Raw genomic sequence first — 25,821 nt, forward strand, 5'->3', positions numbered from 1 at the left:
ATTAAAATATATATTTACTTATACATATACTTATATATATAAGAATAAGAAAAATAAAGAAAAGAAAATCAAGAATTAAAAAAAGAATAACATAAGAACATATTAAAGCGAAAAGAAGAAATTAATAAATACGAAAAAATAATAAAAAAAAAAATTAATTTAAATTAAATAATATTTAATAATATTAGTGACAATAAATAGAACGTTAATTTCTTAATTACAAGAAATACGTATCTGTACTACAATATATTAAAAAAAAAAAAATTAAAATAATTAATTAAAAATTTCAATATTGAATTAAATTCATAAATTGAATTACAAAATAATTAAAATTTTTTAAAAATTTCTTAAATTAAAAAAAATAATTTTCTCTTATATAATATATAATATAACACTTATTATATAATCATTATAAAAATGTTTGGTTATAAATTTGAAAAATTATTTATTTACACTGTGATATTAATATTTGGATTTAACATTTTAAAAGGTAAATATTTAATTTTTATTAATGTATATCTAATTATATACATACATATACATTTCATATATATTATATGATTTACGCATATTCTTATTAATATTTAATTAGCGTGGCAATATAAATTTTTTTGAAATGGAATTTTTTTTTTTTCATTCAGTGTATAACACTTTAAAAAATTTAGTTTTTACTCTTAAGAAGAAAAAAAAAACAAAATTAATTAATTAATTTGTTAATTTATTATTATAATTTATACTATTATACTATTTTAGTATATTGTTATCTTATGACATCGTATATAAATACGTCTTAATTACAGACATGTTAATTACCGGTAATTTTATGTAAATAAAATGATAAGTATAACTATTTTGCATAATTAATCGATTCTGTGGTAACTGGCAAGAATTGCCTTAATTATATTTAAGAGTTTTTTTTTTCTAGATATAAAATATTAAAGTCAAAAAAGATCAAGGTAAATATAGAGTATTTTTATAAAAGGGTTAATAAAATAGATATAAAATATTAAAGATCCGCTTGATATTATTGAGCTTAAAAATCGATATATGTATCAAGAATATCGCCTTAACAAATTATATACGATGTATTGCATTGGGTATATTTTTGAAAACTATTATGTATACATATGTATGTAAATTTAGAAATTTTTAATTTATTTTTTAAGTGTTACAAGACAAATTCATTCAAGTGTTCAAGGCAAATATGTCATTGCGAAGAGAAAATGTTCACAATGACAAGACTCTCTTTATAGTACAGATAATTATTAACAATTTATAGTTCGAATATTATTAGTATTCTTACAAAAAGATTATATATTAAATTTAAATTAAAAATATTTGCTATTCAAGAACAACAAGCTATTAACAATATCTGGTAATTGACAAACATTTTGGTTCAATATATTTTTATATTATGAAATGAACAGAAATATTTCCCATCCCTTAATACGAGTATTTATGCTTTATATTCGATCAAAATGTTATTAATGAATTCTTGTTAGTTTTAGGAAATTTTAAGACTGTTAAAATATTATTAATGGGTTCTTGTCCGTAATGGCGAACAATAGACGTACTTATCGTAAATTTATGTCTAGAGACGTATACGCTATATGTATGTAAGATGTGAATTTTACAAAAGACGGTGGATCTTATTTTTTTAAGAGAACTTTTACTTTAGAACTTTAAAAGAAACAGAAATACATTTTTTCGCACGGTTTTTGTGCAATAATTATTTAGTGAAAAAAAAAAATCTGGGTTTTTATGAAATAAAATAATATTTTGAAAAATTTTTAAGGTCATCATCCGTTGAGTACCCATCATAAATTAAATCAGTTTAATAATAATAAAAACATTTACTTTTATAAAAAAAATATCAAAATCACTTTTTTTCATTCCTAAAAATAATCTTTTTAAGAAAACCAGGTGTTATTTTAAGCCTGCAATTATATACGATTTTTTAGAGATAAGAAATATTTTTTGGAAATTTTAAATTCTATTTTTCAAATATGATTGATTGAAAAAAAAATTTGATGGGAAATTTGAAAATATTTTTAATTCGCCAATACATGTGAGATATTTTGGTCTCATTATTATTATTTGGTCACTCGTATTTGCAAATATACAGTGAAACTTTGATAAAATGAACCATTCATACAACGAAATTTACTGTAATATAGTTAGTTTACTATTTATATGGCTATTCTACGTATTGTAGGTACCACATACATAACACAATACATAATACAATAATATGAAAATTCTGTCTTTAAAAAAAAATTTGTTTACTTTGTATGATTAGAATTAAACAAGTGACATTTAATTACTCGTAATTGTTTTATTTAAAATGGCAACAATAATTGATGTTAACAACGAAAAAAAAATTTTTCTTGATTCTCCACACATTAATAATATTATAATTTTAAAGTTAAAAAGATAAATTTGGAACAAAAATGAGAAAAAAAAAATTATTTGAACAGTTGAAAAATAAAATTATGCAAATAGTTAAGAAATATTTATCATATACAGAGTGTCCCTTCGTTAATGTTTATATTATACTGGAATATAATCAAAGAATTTAATAAAATATTTTATAATTAACTAATTTAAAACCTTATTTCGAATGGGGCCCTTACAAACAAATGTTCGAAGGGTATTATAAATTCGCTAACAATATAAGAAGTTGGTATGGGTAACACAGAGTTGACGTAATCAACTCTATTTTTCTCGCTCTAATCTAAAAAATGCATATTATATTTAAAATGGAATAAGTGTGCAGATTGTAAATCAAATCTTGTATAAATTTTAAAAGCACAATTTTTTTTTGAATTTGCGATTGTAAAACTAAATAATTTTTTTTTTATTTTAAAAATATAATAAAATAAATGTTCTAATACCGTACGTTATAATTTATAATTTAATTAAAATTTTAATTTATAATATTTATATTTGCATTTCTTAATTTAAATTAAGAATTAAGTGTATGTATACCTAAATACATATGTATGTATTCAAAATAAATGTAAATATTTTTCAGAATATAAAAATTTTTCTTAATCTTTTGTGTTTTTATCGTTTTATGTTATATATGTATAAATAAAACTATCGCACATCCCATGATGGGGTTAGTTTAATATTAAATACATTTTGAAAAATAAATAAGCATTTGTTTATTTAATTAAATAAATCTTTTATTACTACAAAATTCATTATAATATAAATTTTTTTTTATATTTATAAAAATTAAATAAAATTTTTATTTAATATTTTAATAATGATTTAATTGAAAAGATTATGTAATAGCATCTGATGAACTTATTTAAATTGCATTTAATCAAATATAAACAGAAAATAAAATACTAGTTATGTCAATTTTGTTATTTGAATACTTGTCCAAAGTTAGTAGAGGGTTAATTTTGATCATATGTGAAGTGCATGATATACGAGTAGCCTTAATACTTAAGCATTTATTACAAATTTTAGGGATTTGAAATTTTTAAACAAAACTCAAAATTAAATTGGAATTTACAGTAATATTGATTTACTTTAAAAAATTTACCCGTTGTTCATAAAGGGTTAAAATTTTTGTATTAGATTTATTCTAAATAATGTGAAAACAAATTTGCAATCAATTAAAATTGAAAGAAAATTTTATTAAAATTTAAATAAAAATTTAGATAAAAATCAAAGTTGTATGGTTATTGATAGACTGTTCATAATTTGGACGAGAGAATTCTACCGTTCCTTTTGTATATTTTGTATATAGAAAAGCTTGACAATTTGTTTTGTATTGAAAAGTGTTAAAGTTTGTGTCATAATTTGCCAATATTTTGTTAATAGAGAAAAAGAGCAGAGAAGACTAAGGTTATAAGGAGGAAATAAAAATATTGGTACTTAATATGTGAACAGCCCATAAACAATACAATATAAAATTAAAGATTTATCAATTATAAGTAAAGTAAAATATCTTCAGCCCTCTTTTTTTTTTGTGTGTGTGTGAAAACAAAAATGAGTGTGTGTGCAAATGTACCATGTACACCGTTTACAATTATGAAAAAATTTTAAAATTTATTGTCATTTGTACAGCTACTAATTACTAATTTAATGCCGTATATCACAATAATTCAGCCATAAACATTTGGACACTATACATTTGGAAGATAGGAAAGGTTTAATGCACTAAAATTTGCAATCAACTTTTTTTATGCATTTGATAAATTAATTTATGAACCAATTTTGTTAAAATTTAAATATTGAATATTCAAATGACATATAAAATCAGTAGATCTAAAAATACACAAACAAGTTCCGACACCCCTAGCATTTCTCATACAAATTTGGAAATTATATTTGATTTATTCTCTGAGCTTAGTAGCCTGATAGTTTGTATGTCATTACTTAAACACTTTTTTCTTCTGTTATCAAATTTTATGTATAAAAAAAAAGTCACGCACTTTACATGTTCACGCAGACTTCAAATTCAAGTGTCATTAAAATTTTTTTTTTGATTTTATTTTTTTTTTTACTCACTAAACCTTGTGATTTATTTTTTAAGTGGAAGATTTGAAGATTATTGTTGTATATTTTTTTTTTTTATTTTTGATTGATTATTGTAAATTTAATTTTAGGTATGATTTATAAATTAACTTACATAATAATTATTCTAAAATGATTTATTAAAATAATTAAATTATAAAAAAAATTGAAATTTTTTTTAAAATCGCTTTAAAAGTAAACAAAATGGAAAATTGCTACAAATTATTGAATAAAATACAAAATTAAGTTTTTATTTTTTTATTTTTTTTTTTATTAATTTTGAATGTCACCTAAATAATTGTAACACTAATTTTATACTACCAATACTTTGATTAAAAATAAAATTTATTTTTAAAATTAAATTTTTTTTTTGCCTGTTTAGTTGTGGTAACTAAGTATTTACCTAAATTTTAAGTATATAAAGTATAACATGTGTGTATGTAGTAATTTCTGCATGAATATGTACATATTTATGCAGAATTAATGGCAATTATCCAATAAAATTGTCGGAGTATATATTGTTTATAATTAAATTAAGTCTAGTACTGTCTAATATTATATAAGGGAAAGTGCAATGGTCCATTTTTTTTATTAAAAGGTACCATTTTAATATTGCTACCTATAGAGTAAGTAAGGGAATTTTTAATAAATTTATGAGTAGCTCATTATTTTCAACAATTCAATAAAAAATTGTACTTCTAAAATTTTATGAGGGAAGGCAATCCTAACATAATTTCAAAGATTTTGAGTGCTACATATCTACTTTATTCAATTTTGTCTTCCGTTTTTAAGACAACATTTTTAAATTCTTGTACACATACTTAAAACACTGTAGGTTTTTTTCAATTTCACCAATAAAAATATCAGATTTGAGAAATAAAAATGATTTAAGACAAGGTAAGACAACATCTCTACCTCACAGATCAAAATGATATTTAATTGCAGAATTAGACTAACTTTTGTATTAGATTAACGTTAATTAATTATCTTAATTCATGTTTATGCCGATATTTATTGACATAAAATATCGGCGATAAAAATTGACTCTAAATTGAGTTTCAAGAACCATGTAGATTTAATGTGCGGCCAGATTATTCTATTAATATATTCATTACAAAGCTGAAACTTCATTTCGAATACTGTTCCACTGTAATAGTTTTTTCGTTTAATGAAATTCCGCTTACAATCAAAGCCGCTTACGAAAATTACAAAACTGGGCAATGTGACTATTTTGAAAGATAACAGAATAACGGCAATTAGAAATATACTACACAATCTAGAATAGTCGAATATAAAGGCTAGTTCTTGAATGAAAAGTGGATTTTAATGAAGAAGTGAAATTGAAATTTGATTTGAGGGCATTAAAGTTTGATGCTATAATAATGAGGTTTTATTTCACTGTTCAAAACATTTTTTTAATAATTATATTAAATAATTATTTATTTTTAGATATAAGAAAGAAAACTTTCCGGATTCATCAATCGCAATTAATTATAATTTGTATATGCCATCAGAAATTTCATTTTAATTTATTTACAAATCAATATTAATTACATAAAATTTTCCTTTTGTTTGCAAATTTATTTTGAAATAATTTATAATAATTTTTAATTATAGTTCTAGTTACTTCGAAAAATTTACAAATAAAATGTCGGAAATTGTCATTTTAACAAATTGACATTAAAATTTTTTCGATATTTATATTTTAATATTTTTATACACACACACACACATATGCACATTTGCAGTTATTTATGAAATTCTGATAATATTTTGTTTTATATTTTTTTTGATATTATTATTTGTTATTTCAAATAATTTTCGAAAACAAAAAATAAAATAAAATACATATAAAAAATTAATATTGGATAAATGCCAAATTCCGATTAGAAAGAAATAAGAAACTTGGCCGATAAATTTACTTTGCAATACTCTTATATACCTGCATATATCTGTATGTATGGAGGTATGTATATGTGATAAGAATAGATTTACTTTTGGACAAGGTCACCGAACGTATTAATATTTTGTGATTATAAAGGTGTTACTCGTATTAGCATTGTAAATTTTTTATGTTATTATTATAATGTATAATAATAACATAATAATAACATAGTATAAGTATATCAAAATAAAATACATATTTACATTTCATTGACCCTATTTACTGTTATGGATTTATGTAAACAATTTGAAGTTTTATGACTATGAGTAATGTCTATAACAAATTATTTTGGTAGCGAATTTAAAGTTGATTTTTTTTTTTGCTACTTGGAATTTATTGAATACACGGGATTTCTTATCTTAAACAAAATTTGATTTCTGTCCTTTTTAGAAGAAGAAATTTATTCTTAATAAGCATTTTAATAAATCGTTTATGTGAGTTCGAAAATATTTCATTTTCGGAAATTTATTAAAAATATTATAAGAATTTAAAATTTGAATTGGAAAATTGCAAGAAAATTAAAAAAAAAAGAACCGGCTTTGTAATGCTAAATATAATTATTTTTAAGAAAGGACTGTTATTATTACGGAAACAAATATTTATAAGTAGTTCTTACATAGTGTTGTTACTGTTCCAGAACACTAATTATAAAAGATGTACCGTAAAATTTACTTGCAATGAACCGCAAGCAGATTTTCCAAAAATAAAACGTAGGGTCAAATATTTTTTGTGACTCAAAAATCCAATTGTGATTGAAACTATTAAAAATTTGTGGAAACATCTCGAAAAGTTTGAATGCTATTGAAAATTTTTCAAATATGCTAATAGAACATAATTATAAATATTAAGCCATAAATATTATGCATTTGTGACAATTTAATAATTCTATTGTGAAGGATATACGATTTTCATATCACAATTTAAATTTCCACGAAATTCTTTAGGTAACAATTGTATATATTTATGCATATTAAAATTTTTTATTTTATTTTCAAAAAAAAAACCAAAAATTTTTTATATTTTATTTTATTTATTTTATGTTATACATATATGTATGTACATACTTTATTGTTAATGTTAAAAAGAAACAATATCTAACACAATAACCATATACCGTATACCGTATGCCACCCCCATACTCATTCAAAACAATTCAAGTTGACATTGAGCTTCCTATTTGTTTATTTAATAAAAACAAACGAGAAAATAATAATAATTTTAAAATATAAGAAAACAAAAAAAAAAAATCCGAAATCTAAAGTCCACGAGTTAGAAATTCTTTGGAAACGATCATAAAAACTTAACCCTCACAAAAATACATACATATGTATATCTATTTCATTCTTGTATTAATATGTTTACTCTTATGTATATTAAGTGAAAAAAGATATCAGTTTCGTTATCAGTTTGACATAAATCATGCTACAATAAAAATAAATTAAAGTATGTAGTACATAAAAACCATGTAAACATCAACTAATTATGTACATAGAATAATAAAACAAAAAATGTTTGATATTGAACCCTTATGTATGAAATCGAACATTTTGTATGATCATACATTGAATTTTGTATAAAAAATAAAATAAGAAATTTTTATATACCCATACACATGTATACATATTAATAGTACATATCATGTATATAACGGAATAATATGCTGTTATTTTTGGCATGAGTAACATAAAACGATAATACGATAACACTTGATTAACTATGTCAAAACACAAATGAACATGATATGTATAACAGTAAATGTATGAACTACATATGTAATACATAAATATGTATGCCATTGTAAGTTCAAAAGCTTTTTGAAAGTAACAAAATGAAAAATTTTATAATAAAAGAAAATCAGAAAAATATAATCAAAATCTACTTAATATGATAATATTTCGGTATGTTTATTGTAGCTTATCGCGCGCCAAATTTATTTAATTAATCGAACGCAAAAAAAATTAAAATTCTGTCTTCCAAAATTATGTGAGTGGGTCAAAATTAATTTTATTATGGTTTGTTCTATCTCATTTGTATTCAAATAATGTGGGGAGAAATTAATGGTATCATACATATGTATACATTTCGGGTGTGGTTCTTCGGAATATTATGTAAACATGTAACTTTGCGAGTCGTTATGGAAGGTCGAGGAAGGTGGAATGTGATTGACAATTAATTAAAAGAAACTTTGGTATTGCGGCCTTTATGTTTATCGAATATACGCAAGTACCACTTGAGTGAGATGACCAAAAGAGATTAGATTTCACTTCATCGGATGTTTGTTGAGGTTGTCGGTGGCGGGAAAGGTGCATCATTGACTTGTCGAAAAAACATGAGTTATGTGGAAATGTAGAAATTTATTGAGGTGTTTTAGTTTCGAAGTGTAAAAAAGCTTTTGATGATTTTTATGACGAACATACTCGGTTTCGTGAAAGATTTGTAGTGCTTTTAATATTAGTTATGTGTTTGTGTTATTATAGCATGGAGCTCAAGTTAAACAATTTTCCCTCATACTTGTTTTCTACTAAAGCGTATGTATACATTTTTACTATGATATTGTTGCTAAAATTTTAAAAATATTTGTGCTGTGTAGTTTGAAATTCGTTATTGTAAAAAGAATATAACCATTAGCTATAGTTTTATGTAATCTAACAAAAAAAATAAATGCCTCTGTTGATAACAATATCTTTTGAAGCACGTATTTAATACGTTAAACGTGAATATATATGAATTGCAAAACTGTTTATGCGGTATAATTGGCTTAGCGTAGCTGCTGTGATGCAATTTGTCACAAGCCCAGATATACTACTAGTGTAGGTGGTACTAGTATACGATACTAACAACTATTAAGCCTATATGAAACTTACATAGTTCCATTTCTAAGGAACCCATATCAATGATAATAGCGCTTATTCATCCAATATGTATAATTAATTTATGTCAGAGAATGCATTTCCTCAATATATACGGCAAAATAAAATTTGACCTTTATTAAATATAATTAAATTTTAACCTTAGATAAAATTTTTTACCATATTACATATATACTTACATTATATACAGTATATATGCATATAAGATATACTTGCAATTTGTTATAAATCAATGATAAAGTTTTATATTTGCAAACAATAATATTATATACAAGATAGTGTTGTCATTGGCGGCTTAATATTCCTGTACTTGCAGATACCAAAATTTAATTTCCTATTCGCAATATAAGGGTAATTTAAATCAAATTGTTCAAATTAGGTATAATGTTTTAAAATGCTTATATTAAATAAATATTTAATTTTGTTTTTTTTTGTAAATATTTCCGGACACGATAAAATATTATTATTTTTATTAATCGCATTTGCAATTTATATAGTACATGCAGTTGTTAAAACTCACGGCATGTAAAATAGCACATTTTCTCTTTAACAATTGATTATCGGGAGAAATGTCAAAGCAATTTATTTAAAAATTTTTCTATGTAATTGTATATGTATGCAAAAAATGTAATTCTTATTGAATAAATGACGATTATTGGTATTGTATTCATGTGGCTTAAAAGATTTCTGTTTAGTTTATAGCTTTTTGAGAAATAAATAACCGAAAATTGACGTTTTGTTAGGTTTAGAGGTTAGGTAAATTATTGTCTCTTGCTTAAAAGGACAGGCAAAATTAAATCAAAAAGCCTATTTATAGTAATGTGTTTAAAAGAAAATTATTCATTTTTATTTCTATTTACAAAACTTCAATCTAACAGCTTTCATTAAAAAAATTTAATGAAATTATCTTTGAGTCTACACTTATAATTTTTCTATTTTGAGCTACATTTATAAATTAGACTGTGAAGTACGCATGTACTTATATTGAAATAATATTTACTATAGTTAAAGAGAATTTGTTATATATTATATATTAGCCGATTTAATAGCAGTCCCAATGAATTCAGCGACTATTATGCAATTAAATATGACACAAAATAAAATTATCATGTACAAATTTCAATGCCATAATCATTATTAAGGACAATTCTTTAATTTTATGTATTCACAATTTTAATAGATTTATTCACAATTTTAATAGAATTTAATTTTAAAATTTTTATTAATACAAATTTATTCACGTGTGAAAGTTTTTAATAGACGCCATGATATTGAAATAAAAATTACCACAAAATAATATAAAATTTTTAATTTTCCATAAGCATGTGAATTAATATGTTTTATAATATCATACTAATTATGAATTTATAAATTTTAAAATATTTATTTAGAAATTTATTTATTATGTCATAAATAATGAAGCTTTTATCAATATTTTGTTAATTGTAAAAGTAAATTTTTGGCGGACAGAATTTTTTTTGAAGATTTGAGGGGAAAAAAAACAGTATGTAATAAAAAATGTCTACAAAATATTTGATTAAATAGGCACGAATTTACTTTATATCAATAATTCAATTTCTTTTAAATAATTGTTTGAATTTAATAATCAAAGTACATAGGTAGCTTAAAATTTATTTGGTAGGGTAGGAAGCTACATCATTAAAAATTACTTTTTTTTAAGAAATAAAGTTTAATGTAAAAGAGCTGTTTAACAAACATTTCCGGTAGATGGCAATACATTTTTACTTAATAGATAAGTTTTTATTCTTATGTTGCAGGATTTCCCTATTCAAAACAATGTTCCATTTTGCAAATTACTCCGATGTCATTTACAGTGTTATATACTTTCTCTTAAATAGAACGCTCCTGATCTGGTGATAACTCCCGCTCCTTCCTTCATGAAATATAGACACAAAACACGAAAGAACAAAAATAATTGTAAATCGTTATTGCGTACATACCAGACAGCACCCACCATATTATTTACCTTGTTCTAGGAAGTTTGCATTTGCTTGATATGTGTTAGTTTGTCACAACCCCGTAATTGTATACCGTATATAGGTATATACCGGTGTATATCGTATCCGCCCGGACTCGCGTATGTATTCGAGCCTGGACCTGTATTGCACAGTGTTTCAGGCCGAAATACATGCAATAGAGATCTGTTTGAAAGTGAATGTAAAAAGGGGTAATAAAAACTATACCACTTATTTGTTCTTAGACAGCCAGGACAGGGCTATATTCAAGCTAGTCTGGAGTTGCCTTACTGCACTTGTGAAATTGGCATCGGTAAATAGAGCAACACTCATTTGGGTGCCTGGTCATAGTGGATATCATGGAAACAAGGCCGATCGACGCGAAGGGAATCTAAGCTGCTCGCAGCGAAATGCGATGGAGGCTCAAAGGGGTGCCGTCATTCGAAGGTATTTCGCCCATCATGCTCATTCATTTCGCCGAGATGAATAGGAACCGGTTTCGTGCTATTCCTAATTTTTTTAAGGGGCATTGCACAGTGAACATGTCTGAGCTTGACATCTAAGGTCATTTCTCTACACATGAAATAATTTTTCCTATATAACTGCTTTATACCTACATATTTAATTTTTAAATAAAATTGTCCATTATTTTATTAATCTTTCATTTTTCTATACATAAATATGAAATATCTGTTATATTTCACACTATATATATATATATATATAAGTGTAAATCATAATTGTAAATATTATAGATAAGCATGTGACATGTACATATATACATATAAGTATATTATGTTTGTATGGATGTAATTATTGTTTATATGAAAATCATAATAAATGTTTTATAAATTTCTTAATATTTAACACGAAAAAAAAAAAATTGTCAATTTTATTTATTATCACTTATAATTTACAATTTGCAAAAGTTATATTGTATACATAATAAAAATTCAATTATCTCAAATTATGTCTAATATATATACATATATACGTTTGTACATATGTACATGCACAAACATAAAACCACTGAGAGCAAAACAAATTTAATCTTATAACATTGAAATTTAAGAGAATTTCATTTTCGTTTCATTTCGTTTGAAAATGACCTAAGTCCATTTTTATTGTAATTCAAATATAGCAATGTCTGGGTATAAAGTAATTCAAAAATCTAATTAACTGTTATTGTATTTACCTATACTTATTTTTCTTTACACAGGCACAAATTCTAATTTTTAACATTTTCATTAATTACTGAGAAAATAATAAAGTTTTGTAAAAATTTACACTTAACATAGGTAGTTTTTAAATAAACGATACAATTATTTTTTAATTAGAACTCAAATATGTATGTACCTAAATAATTGTAATTTAAAAGTAATTATTTTTGTGTACAGAAGTGTCATTAAACGAGTTATATAATCTGTGCATGTCATTAGAATTGAGTATATTTAATTAATGTAAATCGTTTAAAGTAATAATTGTTATTGACTTTTGGTCAGTTAAAAGTTCATCATTATTATATACATTAATATGTAATAATCAATAAATTTCAATTTATATCTGTCAGCAAGCATAATATTTAATTAAAGTACACAAAACTTTCTCTTTTCACAATAATTCGATATAAATTTATTTTTAATATTTGTTTATGGTGTTAGCGGCAGATCATATTGTAATGATTTCATTTTCTATTAACATTTTCGATTTAAGATTACAAAATAATATTTATTTTAGTTATTATAAATTCGTTATTGTAATTATTACATTTAACTTTAGTTACTATTGAATTTTGTAACGAGTTTGGTTTTTAGACAAAATATTGCATTTATTCATTCAAGTTTATTGAACTTTTATTGTTGTGGGTAAAATTAAATTTTTTTTTTATTAAATAATTTAAATTTATTTTGAGAAAATATTAAATTTTAAAAATATATCTAATTCCGAACTTTTAAAATATCTATAAATAATTTTAGTTTTTAATTATATAATTAATAATTTTTGTTTCAATACATTATAACTATATTGTAACAATCTTGTATAACAAATAAAAATATAACAATTTTAAAGGTGATCTTAAGAAAAGTTATTTACAAAATAAAGAATTCATTTTAGTTTATTGGATGCATTCAATGCTATTGAATTTTTATTGCAGTCGCGAATGCGGCTATGTAAACAAATAAAATTAGAGTGGGGTGATTCTATTGTAAGAAAAATTTAAAATAAGATGATATTAAAATTAAAATAAAAATTAATAAATATAAGTTGCATTTAAAGTATGTATATTATAGAGAAATGAGAAACAAAATAACTTAAAGCACGAAAATACAAAATTAAATCATACTTATATACAAATTTTTCAAAGTAATGTGATCGTAAGTAAAACTGCATGATTTTAACTCCTTCAGCAGTTTGAGTACCATAACACATATCACGAATGAATTGCGGCAAATAATTATACAACTGTGAAGCAACTGAAAAAAATGAACCCAAAAAATCCTGAATTCTATGAGACGAAACAAAAACCAACCTTCTATTATTCATTCTGAGATTATGAACCAAAGAATATTTATAATTTAAATAACTACTTTTCCTAAATGATTCCTTAAGTACTTTAAAATAAACTTTGAATTTAGTGGAAGACCCAAATATTTAAAAGAAGAAATGGTTGCAAATCCTCAGCATTAGTAAATATATTAAGTTTCTTACAACTGGCATAATGATAATAAAAATTATCGACCAACGGCACCGAACCACCTAGGCTAAAAAATAAAATCTTAGTTTTGTCACTCAATAAAAGCCTATGGAATGAGAGCCAATTTCGGAGCAATGCCAAGTCATAATTTAATTCCGATCATATTAATGATCGTAATAAATAATCAATTAAATGGAATTAATCAATTGAATTATAATATTATACATATACCCAAAAAAATTTAGATTTGAATTATAGGTATAATTAAATTAACTACTAAATTCCTTATCTTTTATTTATAATTTTAGAATCTCATAACTGTAGTCACTACAATAATTAAGTAACTTATAAAACAAAAAATTTTATTACCAATTGTTATTATTTCAAAGAATTAAAATATTGTCGAATTTAATATTTTTAAGTTCTTGAGCATTTCTTGAAATTGGGCTTGTAATTCTAACATACTGGAATTTACATATTTGAACATTATACTTACGTACATATAGATGATTGAAGAAAATCTTTAATTAATATTGAAATTAAATTTTATCCTATTTCTTTATTAAAAATTCAAAAAAAAATCATTGATACTGAAAATCATTGTAAAATGTTACTAACCGAGAAATTTACGCACTATTGCGAATATATTTTTAAAACTAATAAAAGAAAATAATTTTGAAATACTTAGAAAATATTTGGTCGCAATCTTAAGTTTTATTTTAGATTATTTTATTACTTGTTATATTCTAAGCGTGTTTGTTATTTTTTATGATTTACGATGAAAATGTTTTATCGAAGCAAAAACAAAAGGTGCGCACGTGTATATGATTACGATTGATTAAAAAAATCAATATTTTATTTGGAATCGTTTACTTGTACCGAAGATTACCTTGCAGAATAGCAGAATTCATTTAGTGTGCTCGAATGATTATTTAATTGGAGAAAAAATCCTAACTATGTAATTCAAATTTAATGCAACAAACACTTATGCACTGCTGTAAATTAAGACAACCATTTTAAGTTTCCTGTGGTTGCCCAAGTATATGCTGAAGAGAAAGTACAGCTTCGAAAAAACTTCAGCTCAATATTTTGGAACAAGACATATTGATTGAAACTAAATTAACAGATCAAAGATTAGTAAGGGAAATTATGGATTACAGTAAAACCTTGAGAGAAGTGTCGGAAACAGGAAATAATGACCATAGAGGGTAATTTTGAGACGCTGGATTTATTTTTAATATTCACTACTATCATATGCGGCTGTCTTCAGAGAAAAACTGTTCGGTCTTTTCTGTCGATTTCTTGTCTGACTATTTTATATTATAAAACTTAAACGAGTCATAATAACAAACCGTTAATCGTGGGTTAACGTTGTACAAATGCCGATTCAAATATTTTTATTTATTTCGTATTTAAAGTAAGTTTTTTCTGATAAAATTTCAAATTTTAAATCATTGACTCTTTCAACCTTATATGGAATATTTAAATGCACATGAAAGTACACTAAACGGGGAATTCCCAATATTTTAATTTATTTATCATAAATATGGCGTCAATATTTTTCATTAATTAATTTATCAATCTTCAATTATTTTTGCAATTTTTTTAGTTTTGCTTCATATATGTTTTATTGATTTAGTCATGGAACTTCCGGAATCATACATATTTATTTTATTAATTTATTATAAACACAAAATTTGTAGTATTAAATGATAAGAGTTTTATAAATTTTTTGCAAAAATGGTGTTCATAGCATAAATCTTTGTATTTTTTTGTAAATTAAATAATTACGAGTATTTCGAAATAAAATTCAATATGTTGTGATATGTACTCTATGCATGCTTTTCTATATTTAGGTTTCTTTTTTTTAGAATTTAATATTTTGATTCACTAAAAAATTGTTGTTCGAATTTAAATTAAAACATAATTCTTTCCGAAATGAGCAGATAAACTTATCAAGTATCAGTGATAACATAACTGTCAATTTATCATGAAAAAAGGTATCAGATAAGTAGCCATCTTTAGAGGATTAAAATTTTTGAAATATTAATATTCATATACATGACACCTCTGTAAATAAACGGAAATTGTTTTAATGTAAGAAACATAAAAAATGGCAGCAAATATAAAAAGGTAAAATCTATAGCACTATAGACAAAATTTTTGGGTAGGTAAGTAGGTAGGTCACCTAGGCCTTTCATTAGAACCAACCTGAGTTACTCAGAAACCGGCCAAGGTCTCTAGGTTTTACATTCTCTAAGTTCGTAGCCCGATGAAAAGAGTAGGACCCAAGAAATTTCTGCCTTTAACCCGCCAACGCTGGACACGACAGTTGGTTACCGTCTCCTACTCTTCGTCACGGCAAATTCTACAGATGTCGTTTACGGGGAATCAGACAGTGTCCAGTTAAAACCCCTACCACCGCACCAATGTTCTCCCGCCAAGGAGATATCAGATCTCTTCTGCGAAGTCAAGCTTTGGTCACAACTTTATTCTCGCTTTACATGTTGTTCCATTCGCTCATCTGAGGTTCATACGTTCCACTGCTGCATTGCGTATTAGTAATTTATGTATGGTTAAAGGCATGCCCAGGTGCTCCTTTCCAGGTAGAATTTCGAGGGTTACTCCATATTTCACAAGCTCGTCCGCCTCACAGTTCCCCGAAACCCCACTGTGTCCGGGGACCCAGATCAAGTGAAATTCGAACTGCACGCCATCTCGTTAATTGACGACCTACAATCCATGATCGTTCCGGACGTAGAGGTCTCAGACTCGAGCACCATGAGTTTCAAAGAAATAATCACACTACGAGTATAATATAATAATAAATTATTTTTCTATAAAATAATTTGATAAAAACAACGTAAAATTCAAATTCAACGCTATAATAACTGAAATTCATATTTAATGAAATAGAAATCAATTACTTTCAATCAAACAACATAAAAAAGGATATTTTTCATAATAATGTAATTGAAGTGCTGACAAGATAAGGGCTGGTATACTTAAGAATAGAGAATTATAGTGTAATAATTTTATTTTTATATTCTATTGTTAAAATAACAATAATTTGTTGTTAACAGAAAAGTAAGTTAAATGTTCATTTCGTAGAAAAGGTAATAAAATAAAAAAAATTCTTCATTTCTTCAACATTGTTTTCAAATTAAAATTATAAATAATTACGATTTAAATACAATTGTGAATGATTTGGTATTATTTGTATATACGATAAATTACGACCTGTCAATCAATTTTAGAAATCGATCAATATTTTTCTTTTCATTATTGTACTTAAATTTGCTTTGATTTAATTGAATAAGGTTCGAACATGCAAATTGTATTTTACTTATTCAGCGTTTGGATACGTTCTTAATGTAGATTATGTGAATCTGTTGAAGAGCACTTTTTGAACATAGAATTTAAATAAAACTTACACTTTAGCAAGCACCTTGTAAATGTTAGTTAATGAAATCAATAATTTGGCAGCAAATCAATAAATTGATATGACAGATAATGACTTTGTTCATCAATGTTTGTTTACTTTTTTTAATTTTTGGCGCTCTAAAATGTATCACGTGTCATATGCAGTATTTTTGCTATTTCATATTACTGTTTATTAAAAATTATTATACACATAAGTAGATTAAAATTACTTTACAGAGAGAATAATGTGACAATTCATATACATTTAATATAGTACTCTGAAAACAGTAATTCTCTTATGCGTTTGTATCGTAATCAATAATTAATTTTAACTATGTGTAACGAGAAATATGAATAACTAGGGATAAATTTTGTATACTTCCCTTAGATTATTCGAATCGTATTCATGTGAGTTTTCCTAGTATTACATAAATGTATATTAGAAAGCTATATTAATCTGTATATGCTTTAAATATTGCAATATAACTTAATTTGAAAAAAATATTAAAATTATAACTTTTTATTGGAAATTATTTGAAAGGATTTAAATGTAATCTATTCAATGTATAAAATGTACTTGAATAGACCAAAATTTTCAACCCTATTTTTGCAATTCAATTAAATTCTATTTAATTCTATAAAATTAACATTATACTTACAATATTGTATTAAATAGAGATTATAAAATGATAACATTAAATATTAATAGAATTCTGATGTAATTGATCTATTGTAAATTGTACTTCAATTAAACTATATTCGTAATAAGTAAAAATATTCGTAAAAAGTACTTATACATGCGCTTCATTTTATTTTATTACAAAATTTTAAGTGATAACTTATAATTTTTGTGCATTCTATTAAAATTACAATGTAATTATCATGAAGAGTTTTGAACTACACCTGTCAACAATGCATGCATGTGTGTAATCTTATTAGTCACTATTACTTATTAAGTAAAATGGACTTAAAGTATACCTTTTATTTGTTATATGAGAACATTCAATATGAGTGCACTCATAATTCACAATTCAATTTTTAAAAAAGGCCATTAATATTCTAACATTGTAAATGATAACAATATTTATTTTAAATTTTAAATGGTTATAATTATTATCTAATGTACGAGTAAACACAAGTTTAGCACAAATATTAATTTTAATTGAACTTTACAATATTTGCTTGCTTTTTAAAGAAATGATTCATAAATGTACTAATAAAATATTTTGTTTTAATCATCATAAAATTTTTAAAATTAATTAATTATTTTTGACCTTTGTTAATTATATTAATTAATTTAAATATATTTAAAATCATGAATATTAATATACATTGTAAATTGAAACCGAAATATTTCCGATACCGTAAAATATATTTTATCATTGCATTCAAGTAAAAAAAATTTGATGTGGCCTTCGCATAACAGACCGCAATGTATGTTGCCTAGTTTAGTGAAAGTGTTACAGCAGATTATGAAAATTCATTTTGAACACTTTCATTTTTAAGGAAGTTAGCAAGCTTTTATCTAACATACTTAAAAAAGTGTAAATTGGGCTCTAAATAGAATTTCGTTTTGTACCACCCGAACTCCCTGAAAAGTGCTACTAAACTAAAAATTCAAATAACAAATTTTAAGAAATTCCATCAATCCGTCCCGTGGATATGGTGAAAAACGAAAATCGGCTCCCAGTTCGGTTTCTGAGATCTCATCTCTCTCAAAAATTTATTGATTCATTGTTTTAACACCCCGAATTTAAATATGAAATTGGGAATTGGTTGACAATTATATACACAAAAATGTAAAATTGGTCCGCAAAAAGGATCAGTTCCCGAAATTCTGTTCATCAAAATTTGTTAAACAGAACTTAGGATACACGCGTGCGCACACAGCCAGACAGACCAACATCATTCAATGATGTCGGTCAGTCTGACAGGCATGATCCAAGAAATCCAAATTTTGGCGATTATATTAATTCCAGCGTTTCTCTTTTGGATTTGACACCCCAATAAAATGAAATTTTCGCTATTTTTATTAAAAATTTGTTTTCAACTAAAAACGATAGTTCTTAACTCATTCGGAGTCATTGCAACATGGTTTTATTTTTACATAATTTACGTAAAGGGTTAAACTTAAATATTCACAATATTTGCAATGCATTCATTATCGTTTTATACAGAACAATATTTAATTTATATTTTATTTAATATTTAATTTTTTTAATAAAATTTTTAAAACTTAATTTAATAAATTTTTTTTTTTATATTATTTTATATTTTAGTTAATGCAATTAGATGTCATCAATGTAATTCATTAGTAGATCTACATTGTGATGATCTTAAATATAATGCCGAAACGATGACTATAACTGATCAATTTCTTAAAGATTGTACTGTACCACAAAATGCTGATAAAAGTTTAAATCATACATTATTTTGCCGTAAAACAACGTATTTCTTAAATTATGAACAATCATCAAGAACTGTTAGAGCATGTGGATGGTTAAGAGATCATAATCCAGTTAATGAATATAATAAAAATAGAAAATCATGTATTAGTGCTGATAATGAAGGATATCTTGAAACAATTTGTATATGTGATGAAGATGGTTGTAATTCAGCACCAAATCAATTAACAAAATTTACAAATATTTTAATTTCGTGTTGTACAATTATTGGATTTTTATTATTAAAGTACTTAAATTTTTAAAAGTATTTTCAATTTAATAATTTTGTCTCAAAAAAAAAAAAAAAAAATTATAATCCTTTTTTGTTTTTGTGTATTAAAATTATATTTTTGACTTTTTGTTTTCAATGAAAATTTATTAAGAAAAATGTAAAATTTGTTAAAAAAAAAAAAACAAGAAAAAAAAAAATAAGAAAGTCTGTCTTTAAAATTAATAAAATTTATTAAACCTTAAACCCTTCTTGTTATATATATGTATATGTATATGTATGTATAAAAACCCTTATGAAAATTTTTAGTTTTGTAAAAATATCAATAATGGTAAATTTGTTTTAAAGAAAAATTATTAATAAATTTGTTTATTAAAAATACATTTTTCAACTAATACGCAAAATTTTCCCAAAAAAAAAAGTATTAAATTTGTTAATCTAAATGTTTTCGAGATCTGCAGTAGCTTTATGTATAAGTCAATCAAAAAATTACCTCTCAATATATAGAGAAACGTTTATAACCGGTTACCAGAGTATTCCGCATTTCATAAATTCATTCAGCTCGAGTTGAATCAGATTCAAACATAAAACACCAAAAAAAATTCTCAGTTAATTTCATTAATAACCAGAATTCAAATACTAAAATTTCAAGAAATTTCCTCGATAACTTCCTAAGATATATGATCAAATATTTATAAAATCGACACGATATTGATGAAAAATTTACTGATTTATTGTTTTAATAATTAGATTTTAAATATGAAGTCCTCTTGCTGACATCTGATTGAATACACTTTTTGACCTCAATAAGTTAAGTGACTTTATATTGTCAGACGATGCTTATATGTGAAATTTCAGGCAAATCGGCTGATATTTTTTCTCTAAAATAGTCAAAAACGTGAAATCGATCCATAGGGTCCGTAATAGATTCTAGATTCTAAAGACCTGACATATCTCAAAATTGATTAAACCGATATTGGTCTGCCAAGACAAATTGACAAACAGAGAAGCAAACAGACAAACATATTTTAAAAATATTTTGAAAAATGAGGAAGAACGTTTCCCTCGAAAACTCGACATGCAAATTTGGTGCAAAATTTTGTTTTGTTTTTTTGGTTTGTATACAATGGGGTCGAAAATAAAAACTAAAAATATTGTAAGTGCGACACAACTGACATTTATCATCCATTAGTAGAAGTAACATTAATACAGCAGTAGGATCCTCTGATTGTAATATTCTTCTTATGGCTTCATTTTATGGCATTAATTTAAACAAATTGAAATGTTCTTATAGTTGTACTCTTTATTGAAGGTATCGTAAAAAACCTACCAAACGAATATTATTTATACCTAAAATTTCTAGTCTCTAGCTAATTTGGGTGTTGAAAATTTATTAGAAAATTAAGCAAGTTTATACACTGTTCAAATCAAAACTAAAAATACTATTGTATATTCAGAACCTATAAATATGTATATATAAAAATGTGCACCTAACGGACATATTCTCAAACACATTAAACGAATATAATCGATTTATCTTACATTAAAAAGAAAAATAAAACGGAATCGATAAACTCTTTATTACAAAGGAAAAAAATATTTTGTTTTTTAATCATCCTTTTTACCGACCGCATTGCATACAATAAGGGAGGTGATGTGATGGTACCAAATTTTATATACAGAGTTTCCGGTAAAAATGTGTCTGCCTGTCTGTTAGTCTATCTGTACAGATTCGTATCTCTCATTCGACAGAACCGATTACGATAAAATTTTATACATAAATTTACTTCGAGGTTTAGACGGTTTAATCAACTTTTGGGATATAAACTAGGCATCGGAATTTTTTTACGGATTTTACATTTTTGATTATTTTTAAGAATATATTAAACCGATTAACTTGAAATTTGTATAACTTGAAATGTATAAGCTTCGCTTTACAGTGCAAAAAGCCACACAACTTTTTTAAGAAATCCGGGTGCAGCAAATGTACTTTTACTACGGGCCAAATTTACTTTTTTCCACATACAAAGAGCAATAATCAACCAATTTAGTTTAATAATCAGGGCTCGGAAACTGAGCTGATTTTTAATTTTTTATGGAATTTTTTGAAATTGACGAAATTTTTTGAAATTTCGTTTGGTACCTCAAGTACCTGACGAAATTTTTGAAAAAATTCGGATGGCACAAAGTGAAACTCTACTAAGAACAAAATTTGAATTTTTCTAGGTATGGTAAACAAAAGTTTAAAGGACACTAGGTCCTTCAAATCTGAAAAAGTGTTTCAAAAGAATTTTTCATGACTTCTTGTGGCACATTTTTATTAAACTAAACAATACAGTTTGCGCTCGCGGTTATGTGCTGATCCCATCAGATTTTTTTGTTTTTGGTCATCCGTTTTATATTTTGTACAATTAGATTGCTATACACGACCTATATATAGTTTATATTAGTTTTTTTCGCGAATTTTTATTATTCTTTATTTATAAAAAAAAAATCATTTCAATGGAATTTTATTTATACGTCCCTTTTTATCGATGATTGCTGACTACGTAGAAGTTATAGGGAAAATGTAGTAAAAATGGAAGAAAGTAAAAGAAAATAATAAAATAATTGTTATTAAACTTTAGATCCTTGGAAGAAAACTTAAACTATACTCGTATGTACTTTACTTTATCATGACTTTATTTTCTTACATTGATTTCTTTTTTTATTGAAGTCTAAGAATAGAATGCCGAACTATAACGTGTTGTTATTAGTATGTAATATGAGAATAAGAATAAGAATTTTATGTGTATTTGGGAAAATTAACTAAAATTAGTGTTGTATAGCATATACAAGCACAGATACTTGGAAATTCTTATGAAAATTGCCTATACATTTCAATTGTTCATTTCGAAACAAAATGTAGAAGAAGAGGAACAAGAAAAACAACGTTTTTCTTTTTAGATCGAAACTTAATTAAATGATTGTTATCGTCAATCAAATACTTGTAGTACTTAGTATAATAGTTCTAATTTTATATATACGTAAGCATATTCAAATCAAATTAATAACAAAAAATTTAGGTCAATTAATGTTAGAATAAATAATATGTGCTTATTAAAAATTCAATTGACAACTTAAATTTATGATTGTTATTTTGGAATTGGGAATTGTTCAATTAAGGTTTCAGAAAATTTTAGATATTTCTTTGAAATATCAAATATTTCCTTAAAAGAAATTTAATAATATCTACTCTTTTTGTTTCGAGAGGTAGACTATATAGAAACTAATTAATTTTGGTGTAGTCGGCTGATAAAACCTATGCTGGAGTTATAGTAGTATAGACTTTTAATTTTAAATTTCCGATCGATCGACTGCCCTACGGGTTCCACTCCAATACCTGTCTTGCAATCACCTCAGCTCATCCTAATAACCATCCTAATTTTTTCTTACATATTAACGATTTGTTCTGGTTTACTTAAATCTTAGGTTTCTATTTGTGAGCACCTGTTTTGAATCATATAACAGGACTGATACATTACATAAGGAGATTTTTAAATGATCCACAATCTGTCAAACGCTTCCTTAGCCAGCTTCGACCTATTTCCTACGTCTTCTCAAGGTGTCAATTTTATACTGCCGAGGTTATTAAATTTTTTGACATCCGTTTTTGTGCTTGTATTTATAGTGAAGGGTGTAGATTTTGCTCAGCTATGTTTATTCGGAGTGATTTTCTTGTGTTAATTTTCAGGTCGACTACTTTACCGCTTTTATACGCAATTTATTCAAATACACATCTGAATGTATGTGAGTCAGCAAAGTCGTGTCATCGGCGTATTTTATATCTTCCAACGGGTTGTTAATACCCATTGTATAATCTTTGGAATGATTGCTGATTTCCACATAGTTTAATTTTTAAATAGACATGCGGAAAATTTTATTTTATGAAAAAACTGACTACTAACTAACAACAATGTAGGAGGAAGATGAGAAATAATGCACAATATTCGAATAGAATCACAAATCTTAAAAAAAAACAACCAAAGCTATGTTAGATAAACAAGGTATACCTTCATTTTGAGAATTTAAATTGGAAAACTTCATTGCTTCTCTTTTACATTTTAATAAAAAAACGAGAGTTTCGGAACAACACTTTTATAATAAAATAATAAATTTTTTTAATAATTGACTCTTGTTCTAATCAAAAGACAATTTAAATGAAGTTTTAATTTAAAACGATTAAACTCATAATTACTATTAAAAAGTCTTTACTATTTTTTCATTTTTATCTAAAAGTTTTGATTACAAAAATTCATTTAGAACAAAACCCGGATATTACTATCCTTGCATTTTTATTTTTATCGACCTTATTGCATAGAATAAGGCAGGTTACGTGATGGCACTAAATTTCGGGTGTCGATTTTTCACTTCTGCTGAGACTGCACTTCTCCATAGTAGAGAAGTGCAAATAAACTATTTTCAGAGAGATGTCGATCTGTCGGTCTTTGGGTGGGCGCGTGTTTCTCAAATTTGGTTAAACCGATTTTGATGAAATTTTATATGTGAGTTTATTTCAGTTATGTCACGAATTGTTCAACTTTTGGGATATGTCAGAGATCGACAAGTGGGCCTTTTCACTATAAAATTTCACTTTTTGGCGCATATCAGGGAAATAATCATCGAATTTCCATGAAATTTAATATTTAAAGTGGGGGTGTTAAAACAATGAACGTATACATTTTTTTGAAAAGATCTCTTGGAAACCAAACCAGTGGACAATTTTACATTTTTTATCATGTCAACGGAATCAATCAATGGAATTTCTTGAAGTTTAATATTTGAGATATTGGCTGTTACCGAAACTAACTGGCGAACTTTTCAGGGAATTCGAATGAGAATGAACGAAACACTAATAAGAGTCAAGTTTACATTTATTTTCTGGAACACTTTCACTAAACTAGACAATTAATATAAATATTGCGGTCGGTTGTGTGCTAACCACATTAGGTTTCATTTTTTCTGACCATTGCCCACACATTTATAAAACTTTTTGAAAAGTTTGACTCAAAAGAAATGTTTTTTTTTTTTGTTGTATTGCAAAATATTTTTGAACAAATCAATGAGAAAAATATTTACTATCAATGGAAATATAGAAAACTAGTGTCCTTATAAATTTTTTTTTAAATGCAATATTTTGGCGACGATTGAATAATTTTCAAAAGTTTCAAATTAATAAACAAACAAGTAAAAAAAAAATAATCGAATTTATTAAAATGTGGGTGAACTTTTATTATCCTTTACTCATAGATTTATTAGCATGTTAAATGTGTGCTTGCGAATGTCCTTGCGTAATGTCCTTACAGTATTTTTTTTTCTTTTTTTTTTTATGAGCGTTTAGTATAGTCGTGAACGCCTTTGCCTTTTTACATTTTAACGAAAAGAGAATACAATAAATTTACTAGGATTATTTTAATGGCATATGTGAAATTTTCTAAGAAAATTATCCTTTTTTTTTTTTACTATATAATATGAGATAAAATTATATTGAATTGGTCTATGATTCTTGTTTTTAATAAAAATTAAAAATAAAAATTTCATACATACAAGTATTGTATGCTATGATGGTCAAAAGTGGGCGAGGGCGAGGAATGACAAAAAAAAAATAAATAAATTTAAGGATAAAATTTGACTGAAAAAGAAAAAAAATCTCTAAAATGTTTACAT

The 25,821-nt window shown here is 24.9% G+C and overlaps 1 protein-coding gene across 1 annotated transcript; it reads left to right on the forward strand.

Moving 5' to 3' along the window:
- The first annotated feature begins 76 nt into the window (after positions 1–76).
- Positions 77–20,154, forward strand: LOC129615882 (uncharacterized). Its single transcript, XM_055531291.1, has 2 exons — positions 77–490; positions 19,722–20,154. The coding sequence occupies exons 1-2, from the start codon at positions 418–420 to the stop codon at positions 20,147–20,149; spliced, it is 501 nt and encodes a 166-aa protein (XP_055387266.1). The 5' UTR covers positions 77–417; the 3' UTR covers positions 20,150–20,154.
- The last annotated feature ends 5,667 nt before the right edge of the window (positions 20,155–25,821 follow it).

This window comes from Condylostylus longicornis, unplaced genomic scaffold (assembly GCF_029603195.1).
Source record: "Condylostylus longicornis isolate FDR11 unplaced genomic scaffold, ASM2960319v2 ptg000153l, whole genome shotgun sequence".
In the NCBI taxonomy this organism is placed as follows: Eukaryota; Metazoa; Arthropoda; class Insecta; order Diptera; family Dolichopodidae; genus Condylostylus; species Condylostylus longicornis.